The sequence below is a fragment of the Carcharodon carcharias genome, chromosome 9 (genome assembly GCF_017639515.1).
Source record: "Carcharodon carcharias isolate sCarCar2 chromosome 9, sCarCar2.pri, whole genome shotgun sequence".
Taxonomy (NCBI): Eukaryota; Metazoa; Chordata; class Chondrichthyes; order Lamniformes; family Lamnidae; genus Carcharodon; species Carcharodon carcharias.
In genome coordinates, this window is record NC_054475.1 from 103,525,669 (window position 1) to 103,537,722 (window position 12,054).

General features: G+C 42.3%; 1 protein-coding gene across 2 annotated transcripts in view; it reads left to right on the top strand.

The window, feature by feature from the left end:
• The window catches only part of f8 (coagulation factor VIII, procoagulant component), a 96,010-nt gene that overhangs the window by 35,256 nt on the left and 48,700 nt on the right, over positions 1-12,054 (top strand). For both annotated transcript variants that reach the window (XM_041195849.1, XM_041195850.1), the window contains exons 9-11: positions 970-1,051; positions 8,814-9,025; positions 11,568-11,718. In XM_041195849.1, coding sequence (XP_041051783.1) covers positions 970-1,051; positions 8,814-9,025; positions 11,568-11,718 — 445 coding nt within the window. The remainder of the gene's footprint in view (positions 1-969; positions 1,052-8,813; positions 9,026-11,567; positions 11,719-12,054) is intronic.

Below are 12,054 nucleotides of genomic sequence, written 5' to 3' on the forward strand. Positions count from 1 at the left end.
TTGTTTCAGATTTCCAGCATCTGCAGTATTTTATTTTTATATTAAGAGAGATATGATGGGAAGTCCAATCTTGTCAATCCTGGTCATGTCATTCAATTTCTTTTTGCACTGCAGCCAGGTTCTTGGAGGAATGTGGCTGGCATTGACCTGATCAGCCACCTCTGTCCACTGGTGATACATGATTATATGGGCCATTGTCACCCACTGCAGGGGAAGAGGACTACCTCCTGATTCTCATGCTCCATAAAGTAAGAGAATCTGGGAACCCTGGACAGCGTAGTGCTGCCTCAATATCACCTGCTTTCTTTAGTTCAGCCTTGAATTGTGTGCCTTGCTATAAAGAGCTTCAAGCTGACTTTAACTGGTAGCTGACCTGCCAGATTTCCCACTCTCCCTTTGGCAAGCTGCCTATAAAGAGCACAGTTAGCTCCAGCTCAGCTGATGCTTGTCCACCATCTGCCCAATATATACATATCATGCACCTCTTTATAACTCACTTTAATGCATCCCACACCCATTTGTTCCTCACCGCAAAACTCTTTAATATATATTCATATTCTTTACTGTAACATTCTTTGATATATTGACTCTTTTGCTATATCACTCCCTGACACAACTTGTGTTCCCTATAGATTAACAAGACTCCTCAGCCATGTCAACTCCAAGCTGGAGAGTCCATCAATATTGGGACTGCCCACAGTTGCCTGATTTCCATATTTTCCCCACCAAGCTGCACATTGACAAGAAGAATTGAACACATGTCCTAACCAAATCATTGGTTGGGATATAAATCTTCAATGCTTTCATGTTATCCTAAGCTTTGTCAGCCTCCAACCTCTAACTTCATGATATGGTCAAGTATTGTCAGAGCCCATCTCACATTTCCCATTGACACCCATTTTATGGAAACATTATTAACAGTAATTGCACTCTGCATCTATAAATGTTGGCCCTTTCTGTACAATACAGATCATCTTTAAGAATCTTGCTAGCAGACCGTACAATATTAATCCACATGGGCTGACAGAAATAAAGGTGGACAAAGCTGAAGGTAAGAAGGAACATTGTTAGAGTGAGAAAGTCAAAGTAACCCAGAATGGGGAAGTACTGTCCTGAGTTTACACTGAAGGCCTGTAGAGGTCCTCTGTGATCTATAATAAAAAATCAATGTATTTTCATGTGTTGCAGAAAAAAATCTGCTGCATTCTACTTTACAGATTAACTGAAATTTACAAATATAAATGCAAAAGACACCAGAAGTGTGTCACAGGTGTTGTGGGAACTCTGAGGGTTTGAAACAAATACATGTTCTGTTTTCTGGAGTCTGGAAGGCAACCATTGGAATCATGTGTAGAGCAGGAAACTGGCGCCAAAAATTTCTGCCTGCCTTTCTATAATTTGATCTGCACTGTCAGTGTTATTTAGCTTAAGACTGTTCCATTGAACACCTTACATAGTTATATATAGTTGAGATGGTGTTATTCATTGACTAGTCATGCGCTTCATTTATAGAAATTTTTCACACATGTTAGGCAGAGTGGAGTGCTTTGAAGAACAAATCACTTTTGTCTTTCCCTCTACTTTTGGCTAGTGGCACATTTTTTATCGTTCATGGGAGTGGGTGTCACTGTCTAGACCAGCATTTATTGCCCATCCCAAAATACCTTTGAGAGGTGGTGGTGAGCTGCCTTCTTGAACTGCTGAAGAACCACTGACAATGAAGAACCTCATAAATCAAGAAAAAATAATTAAGACCAGAGAAGAACCCATGTACATATTTCTTGGTGAAAGCCTTTGCTTAGAGGGTTATCATTCCCTTGAATATTGTTCTCATACACTGGAACAGTTCCTAATGATGTGTGTGAAATGCAGATCAATTCAGTTATTATTTGCAAACCAAAGCTCATACAAAAAGGATCATGCTACCAAACAGTGGATAGGTTATACATACATAAATTATGCTTTTTGCAAGTATGTAAGGAATGTATTTTTCACAATTAGAACCATAGAACTATAGAACACTACAGCACAGTAAAGAGTTCATTCGGCCCTTCTAGTCTGTGCCAAAATATTATTCCGCTAGTCCCATTGACCTGCACCTAGTCCATAACCCTCCAGACCTCACCCATCCATGTATCTATCCAATTTATTCTTAAAACTTAAGAATGAGCCTGCATTTACCATGTCAGATGGTAGCTCGTTCCACACTCTCACCACTCTCTGAGTGAAGAAGTTCCCCCTAATGTTCCCCTGAAACCTTTCCACTTTCACCCTAAAGCCATGTGCTCTCATGTTTATCTCTCCTAATCTAAGTGGAAAGAGCCTACTCGCATTTACTCTGTCTATACCCCTCATAATTTTGTAAACTTCTATCAAATCTCCCCTCATTCTTCTACACTCCAAGGAATAAAGTCCTAACCTATATAATCTTTCCCTGTAACTCAACTCCTTAAGACCCGGCAACATCCTAGTAAATCTTCTCTGCACTCTCTCAATTTTACTGATATCTTTCCTGTAGTTAGGCGACCAGAACTGCACACAATACTCCAAAGTTGGCCTCACCAATGTCCTATACAACCTCACCATAACATCCCAAATCCTATACTCAATACATTGATTTATGAAGGCCAGTATGCCAAAAGCTTTCTTTACAAACTTGTCTACCTGTGACGCCACTTTCAGGGAATTATGTATCTGAATTCCCAGATCCCTTTGTTCCTCCGCACTCCTTAGTGCCCTGCCATTTACTGTGTATGTCCTACCTTGGTTTGACCTTCCAAAATATAACACCTCATATTTTTCCGCATTAAATTCCATCTGCCATTTTCTGGCCCATTTTCCCAATTGGTCCAGATCTCTCTGCAAGCTTTGAAAGCCTTCCTCGCTGTCCACAATGCCTCCAATCTTAGTGTCATCAGCAAACTTGCTGATCCAGTTCACCACATTATCATCCAAGTCATTGATATAGACAACAAACAACAATGGTCCCAGCACAGATCCCTGAGGCACACCACTAGTCACAGACCTCCAATCTGAGAAGCAATCATCCACTACCACTCTCTGTCTTCTCCCACACAGCCAATTTCAAATCCAGTTTACAACCTCTCCATGGATACCAAGTGTCTGAACCTTCTGAACTAACCTCCCATGTGGGACCTTGTCAAAGGCCTTACTAAAGTCCATGTAGACAACATCCACAGCCTTTCCTTCATCTAATTTCTTGGTAACCTCCTCGAAAAACTCTACAAGGTTCGTTAAACACGACCTACCACACACAAAGCCATGCTGACTATCCTTAATCAGCCCTTGGCTGTCCAAATAACTATATATCCGATCTCTCAGAACACCTTCCAATAATTTACCTACCACTGACGTCAGGCTCACTGGCCTGTAATTACCTGGTTTACTTTTGGAGCCTTTTTTAAACAACGGAACAACATGAGCTACCCTCCAATCCTCCAGCACCTCACCTGTCGCTAAGGACATTTTAAATATTTCTGCCAGGGCCCCTGAAATTTCTACACTAGTCTCCCTCAAAGTCCAAGGGAATATCATGTCAGGCCTGGGGGATTTATCTACCTTTATTCGCTGTAAGGCAGCAAGCACCTCCTCCTCTTTAATCTCTATATGTTCCATGACACTATTGCTTGTTTCCCTTCCTTCCTTATGCACTATGCCAGTTTCATGAGTAAATACTGAAGCAAAAAACTGTTTAAGATCTCCCCCATCTCGTGACGCTCCACACATAGACAATTATATGAGATCTACTCTCTCCAGTAATTTTACCTTTATTTATATAGAAGCTGTTTTCCCTGCCTATTGCTCCCTTGCACTGCTCCATAAGTGGCAAAAAAAAGTATGGATATGATGTGCTCCTAAGCCTCAGTGTTGCTTTATTATTATATTCTAGTTTTCATGTCCCCATCAACACCACCAAAAACAATGTAATTGGCCCTTCATTTCATTGTTGTTGATGGAACCTTGTGCACAAAATGGGTGCTACATTTGCCTACATAACAACAGTCACTATACTTAAAGTGATTCATTGTATATGAAAACTTAGAGATGTTTTAGTTACATGACATTATACTAGACTGATGTGGGCCTTTCTTTTTCAGGTAAAGGCTAGGAATTACATGTGAAGAAAATTGGATGAATCTCCCTGGATTTTCCCTACTTATTTTATTAATTAAGCAGTTCTGGTGAATATCAGACACCACCATCACCATCCCTGGGTATGTCCTGCCCCACAAGCAAGACAGACCCAGCAGAGGTGGTGGCACAGGTATACAGTCAGGAGGGAGTTGCCCTGGAAGTCCTCTACATCGATTCCAGCCCCCATGAAGTCTCATGGCATCAGGTCAAAAATGGGCAAGGAAACCTGCTGATTACCATGTATCGCCATCCCCCTGCCTCCTCAGCTGATGAGTCAGTACTCCTCCATGTTGAACATCACTTGGAGGAAGCACTGAGGGTGGCAAGGGCGCAGAATGTACTTTGGGCAGGGGACTTCAATGTCCATCGCCAAGAGTGGCTCACTACATACCAAGCTGCCTGAGTCCTAAAGGACATAGCTGCTAGACTGGGTCTGCAGCAGGTGGTGAAACAACCAACAAGAGGGAAAAACATACTTGACCTCATCCTCATCAATCTGCCTGCCGCAGATGCATCTGCCCATGACAGCATGGGTAGGAGTAACCACCGCAAAGGCCTTGTGGAGACAAAGTCCCATCTTCACACTGAGGATACCGCCATTGTGTTGTGTGGCACCACCACAGTGCTAAATGGGATTGATTTCAAACAGATTTAGCAACCCAAGGCTGGACAACCATGAGGTGGCATGGGCCATTAGCAGCAGAATGTTACTCAACCACGATCAATAACCTCATGGCCTGGCATATCCCCCATTCTACCATTACCATTAAGCCAGGTGATCAACCCTGGTTCAATGAAGAGTGCAGGAGGGCATGCCAGGAACAGCACCAGGCATACCTGAACATAAGGTGTCAGCCTGGTGAAGTTACAACACAGGACTACTTGAGTGCCAAACAGCATAAGCAACAAGTGCTAGACAGAGCTAAGCATTTCCACAAACAATGGATCAGATCTAAGCTCTACAGTCCTGTCATATCCAGTCGTGAATGGTGGTGGACAATTAAACAACTCATTGGAGGAGGAGGCTCCACAAATATCCTCATCATCAATGATGGAGGAGCCCAGCATATCAGTGCAAAAGATAAGACTGAAGCATTTGCTACAATCTTCAGCCAAAAGTGCCAGGTGGATGACCTATCTCGGCCTCCTCCAGAGGTCCCCAGCATCACAGATTCAGCCAATTCTAATCACTTCACATGATATCAAGAAACAGCTGATGGCACTGGATACTGCAAAGGCTAGAGGCCCTAACAATATTCCAGCAATTGTACTGAAGACTTGTGCTCCAGAACTTGCCGCACCCCTAGCCAAGCTGGTCCAGTACAACGACGACATGGACATCTACCTGGCTATGTGGAAAATTGTCCAGGTATGTCCTGTACACAAGAAGCAGGACAAATTCAACCTGGCCAATTACAGCCCCATCAGTCTTCTCTCCATCATCAGTAAAATGATGGAAGGGGTCATCAACAGTGCTATCAAGCAGCACTTGCTTAGCAATCATCTGCTCACTGATGCTCAGTTTGGGTTCTGCCAGAGTCACTCAGCTCCTGACCTTGTTACAGCCTCGGTTCAAACATGGACAAAAGACTAAACTCCAGAGGTGAGGTGAGATTGACTGTCCTTGACATCAAAGCAGCATTGGACCGAGTGTGGCTTCATGGAGCCCTAGCAAAATTGGAGTCAATGGGATTCAAGAGGAAAACTCTCCACTGATTGGAGTTATACCTAGCCCAAAGGAAGATGATTGTGTTGTTGGAGGTCAATCAACTCAGTTCCAGGACATCACTGCAGGAGTTCTTCTGGGTAGTGTCCTAGGCCCAACCATCTTCAACTGCTTCATCAATGACCTTCTCTCCATCCTAAGGTCAGAAGTCGGGTTGTTCGCTGATGATTTCACATTGTTCAGCACCATTCGCAACTCCTCAGATACTGAAGTAGGATGCTGAAGTCCATGTCCAAATGCAGCAAGACCTCAACAATATCCAGGCTTGGACTGACAAATGGGAGTTTGCGCCATACAAGTGCCAGGCAATGATCATCTCCAACAAGAGAGAATCTATCCATCGCCCCTTGACATTCAATGGCATTACCATTGCCAAATCCTTCCCTAGCAACATCCTGGGGGTTACCATTGACCAGAAACTGAACTGGACTAGCCATATAAATACTGTGGCCACAAGAGCGGTCAGAGGCTAGGAATCCTGCAGTGAGTAACTCACCTCCTGATCCCCCATAGCCAGTCCACCATCTACAAGGCACAAGTCAGGAGTGTGATGGAATACTCTCCACTTGCCTGGACGAGTGCAGATTCAGCAACACTCAAGAAGCTTGACACCATCCAGGACAAAGCAACTGCTTGACTGGCACCACATCCACAAATGTTCACTCCCTCCACCACCGACAAACAGTGGCAGCATTGTGTGCCATCTATAAGATGCACTGCAGAAACTCACGAAGGCTCCTTAGGCAGCACCTTCCAAACCCACGACCACTAACAGCTAATGTGGTTCCGCTATTAAAGAACGGTTGTAGAGATAAGCCAGGGAACTACAGGCCAATGAGTCTCATATCAGTGGTAGGGAAACTATTGGAGAAAATTCTGAAGAAGAGAATCTATCTCCACATGGAGAGGCAAGGTTTGATCAGGGATAGTCAGCATGGCTTTGTCAGAGGGAGATTATGCCTAACAAATTTGACTGAATTTTTTGAGGTGACGACCAGGTCTGTAGATAAGGGTAGTGCAGTTGATGTAGTTTATATGGATTTCAGCAAAGCATTTAACAAAGTCCCACATGGAAAACTTACAAAGAAGGCAAATGCACATAGGATACAGGATAATTTGATAAGATGAATTCAAAATTGGCTTAGCTGTAGGAGACAGAGGGTGATGACAGAAGGCTGCTTTAGTGACTGGAAGCCAGTGTCCAGTGGCGTCCCACAGGGATCTGTGCTGGGTCTCCTGTTATTCGTCATTTATATAAATGACATAGATGACTATGTGTGGGGTAGGATTAGTAAGTTTATGAATGACACGAAGATTGGCTGGGTGGTTAACAGTGATGTTGAGTGTCTTGGGCTACAGGGAGAAATAGACAGGATGGTCAAATGGGCAGATAAATGGCAGATGGAATTTAACCCTGAAAAGTGTGAGGTGATACATTTTAGAAGGAATAATTTGACAAGGAAGTATTCAATGATCGGCATGACACTAGGAAGTTCTGAGGAACAAAGGGACTTTGGCGTGTGTTTCCATAGATCTCTGAAGGCGAAGGGGCATGTTAGTGGGGTGGTGAAAAAGGTATTTGGGACACTTGCCTTTATCAATCGAGGCATAGATTACAAAAGCAGGGAGGTCATGTTGGAGTTATATAGAACCTTGGTGAGGCCACAGCTGGAGTACTGTGTGCAGTTCTGGTCGCCACATTATAGGAAGGATGTGATTGCACTGGAGGGGGTGCAGAGGAGATTCACCAGGACGTTGCCTGGGATGAAACATTTAAGTTATGAAGAGATTGGATAGACTTGGGTTGTTTTCGTTGGAGCAGAGAAGACTGAGGGACAACCTGATCAAGGTGTATAAGATTATGAGGGGCATGGACAGGGTGGATAGGGAGCAGCTGTTCCCTTTAGTTGAAGAGTCAGTCATGAGGAGACACAAGTTCAAGGTGAGGGGCAGGAGATTTAGGGGGGGTGTGAGGAAAAACATTTTACCCAGAGGGTGGTGACGGTCTGGAAAGTGCTGCCTGCGAGGGTGGTGGAGGTGGGTTGTCACACATCCCTTAAAAAGTACCTAGATGAGCACTTGGCACATCATAACATTCAAGGCTATGGGCCAAGTGCTGGTAAATGGGATTAGGTAGATAGGTCAGGTGTTTCTCATGTGTCAGTGCAGACTCGATGGGCCAAAGGGCCTCTTCTGCATTGAGAGATTCTGTGATTCTGTTACCATCTAGAAGGATAAGGGCACTAGATACATGGGAACACCATGAAGTTCCCTTCCAAGCCGCTCACCATCTTACTTGGAAGTAGATCGCCATTCCTTCACTGTCGCTGGGTCAACATTCTGTAACTCCCTCCCTAACAGTGCTATGGGTGTACCTACACCACAGGGACTGCAGCAGTTCAAGAAGGCAGCTCACCACCACCTTCTTAAGGGAATTTAGGGATGGGCAATAAATGCTGGCTTAGCCAGTGATTCCCACATCCCATAAATGAATATTTTTAAAATTACTATTGTTATAGATTAATTGGTTAGATTGCCATGTTGACTTTGAATACAGGTCTTAGTGAGTTCTCCTAATTTTTTAAAAGTGTCATAATCCAGACTGGAACTACATTAAGAATAAAAATGTTACTCTTAAAGAGACCATATACATTTTAACTACTACAAAAGGTAATTGTAACCAGAACTGGTCCATACTACACAGCAGCCACACTTCATCTTAATCAACACCCTTAGGTGTCCTCCTGGACAATGTCCTCAGTGGAATTTTTTCACTGAATAGAAGGCAGACTATTAAATAACAAGTTTGTGTATTGCATCTTCCTGAAATTATTATGGCAGTTAGATTCACACATGACTTATGAACAATGAAAGATATTGTATTGGGCCAATTCTGCATGCTGTATAAATTCTGGTTGGATTCTCTCTGCAGGTCACAATATAAGAAATCTCATTGTTCAGCCCAATAAAACAGTCACTTACTTGTGGAGTGTGACTGAAAGCGATGGACCTACCGACTCTGACCTAGGCTGCCTGACTCGATTTTACTTCAGCAGTGTGGATATGGATCGTGATATAACCTCAGGGCTCATTGGGCCTCTGCTGATCTGTGGAAAAAACATGCTTGATATTAATGCAAGATTGGTGAGGAGAAGCCACATATTGATAATTCAAGATTATTCAGCATGTGCCATCTGGAGTTTCATTTGCTATTTGATTATGTTTTCCAAATTGTAGTTTCGCTAACTATGGGCAAATGGTAGAGAGAAGCTGCTTTCAGCAGTGACACCATGAAATAAGCTTGTTGGACTCTTTTCACCCGTTGGCAATCACTCCTTCACTTTTACGGAACCGCTTCTTCCAATTCAGGGTCACGGGAAGTTACAGCCTATCCCGACAGGCAATGGGCGCTAAGTGGGGCACACCCAGGACAGGACGCCAGTCCATCACAGGGGGACAATTTACTGTAACCAATCCACCTAACCAGCACGTCTTTCAGATGGTGGGAGGAAACCAGAACACCTAGCGGAAACCCATACAGACAAAGGGAGACCGTGCAAACTCCACACAGATTGATCCTGGATCCTTGGAGCTGTGACGCAGCAGTGCTAACCACTGCACTACCATGCCACCCTTCATTGGTGTCCAACCTATATCAAATAACATACTAACTTACAGTTTAGTAAATGGTAGAATAGTCAGAAAGTGTTGACCAGTTGACACGGCACCTGAACTGAACACTGGTTGGAGAGTGAGATGTAGTCAGGTGACTCCTACATAACTTACCTATTTCTTCTTGATTGTCTGCAGGTCAATCATTCCCTGTTTCCCTGCATACCTTAAGCTTAGGGTGACCACATCTGCAAAGTGACCACATGCTGTCCACAAAGATCCCAACCTCATGGATGCGCTGCAGTGACACCAACTGCTGCTCAAGCTCTGAAATAGAATGTGATAAGATTAATTAATAACCTAATAGTGATGGTGTCCCTAGTAGCAGCAATCATAATATAATTGAATTTTAATTTAGTTTGAGGGAGAGAAGTATGTGTCCAAGACTAATATTTTAAACTTAAATAAAGGCAATTATGAGGACATGAAAGTAGAGCTAGCCAAAGTGAACTACCAAATTAGTTTAAAGGATAGGTCAATGTGGATGCAGAGCAGACATTTCTGGGGATATTTCAGAATATACAAAATAGATACATTCAAATGAGAAAGAAAAATTCCAAGGGAGGATCCACCATCCGTGGTTAACTAAAGTTAAAGATAGTATCAAACTTAAAGAAAAAGCATATAATTGCACAAAGACTGGTGGCAGGTCAGAAGATTGGACAGAATCTAAAAAACATCAAAGAATGACGAAGAGATTAATAAGGATGGAAAGGTTAGAGTATGAGACAAAACTGGCTAGAAATAAAAAAAACAAATAGTTTTTATAGATATTTTAAAAGGAAAATAGTTAACAAAGTGAGCATTGGCCCTGTAGAAAGTGTGTCTGGAGAATTAATAATGGGAAATAAGGAGATGGCAGACTAAATTGAACAGGTATTTTTCATCAGTCTTCACTACAGAGGATACAAGTAACATCCCAGAAATAGATATAAATCAGGAAATGGAAGGCAGTGAGGAACTCAGGAAAATTAGAATCACTAGAGAAGTGCTACTTAGCAAATTGTTGGAACTGCGGGCTGACAAGTCCCCGGGTCCTGATGGACTTTATCCTAGGGTCTTAAAAGAAATGGCTAGGGAAATAGTTGATGTGTTAGCTTAAATTTGCAAAAATTCCCTAGATTCAGGGAAGGTTCCATTGGATTGGAAAATAGGAAATTTAACTCCTTTATTGAAAAAAGGAGGGAGACAGAAAACAGGAAATTACAGGCCAGTTAGCTTGACATCTGTCATGGGGAAAATGTTAGAAGCTATTATTAAAGACATTATAGCAGGACACTTGGAAAAATTGAAGGTAATTAGGCAGTGTCAACATGGTTTTAATCGTGTTTAACCAATTTATTGGAGTTCTTTGAAGAAGTGACATATATTGTGGATAAAGGGGAACCAGAGGATGTACTGTACTTAGATTTCCAGAAAGCATTTGATAAGGTATCACATCAAAGGTTATTGTAGAAAATAAAGCTCATGGTGTAGGGGTAACATATTAGCATGAATAGAAGATTGGCTAGCTAACAGGGAACAGAGAGTAGGCATAAATGGGTGTTTTTCTGGTTGGCAAGATGTAATGAGTGATGTGCCACAGGGATCAGTGCTGGGGCCTCAGCTTTTTCCGAATTATATAAATGACTTGGATGAAGGGACCGAAGGTGCAATTGCTAAATTTGCAGCTGACACAAAAATAGACAGGAAAGTAAGTTGTGAAGAGGACATAAGGAGGCTACAAAGGGATATAGATATGTAAGTGACTGGGCAAAGATCTGGAAAATGGGATATCATGTGGGAAACTGTGAAATTGTCCATTTTGGCAAGAAAAATAATAAAGAAACATATTATCTAAGCACATTATCACTACAGTAGCCATGCAATTCTCTCAGAGAGCCAAGTTTCAGATACAGAACAAACAGAACTCAAGTAGAATTTTAAACCCCCAACTCACATGTAAGACAAGTAACATATTTTCACTGTGGCAAAATTGAGCCTAAATGTTATCTTTTTTCTATTTTCTTCACAGGTAAAGATTGACAAAGCCAAATACCTTTTCTTCTCAATATTTGATGAAAATAAGAGTTGGTACATAAATGATAATATTGAAAAATACTGCGAAGATCCATCAGGGGTGAATCCAAGTGATCCTGAATTTTATGATTCCAACCTCATGCACAGTAAGTGATTTGTGACGTTTCCATAACATGAACAATCCAAACTAACCCTAAATGATCTTGTACGTATCCTCATAGAGATATGTATCTGAAGCTTGTCTTTGACTTTGATATTGGCAGCATTTGGATGATCTGAGGGTAACACAGCTGACTTTTTCCCACTCCCAGCTTAGGCTGCTCCTGATTAACACCAGACCAGTCTGTTTTATGGATTTCTATAAGGAGTTACTGGGTCAAACATTTGTAACTGATATCAGCAGAATTACTTCCTGGAAAAAAGGCAGAAGGGAATGAGCAATAAAGAGCTATTCCACCAGGTAGAAGGCTATTTCCCCAATA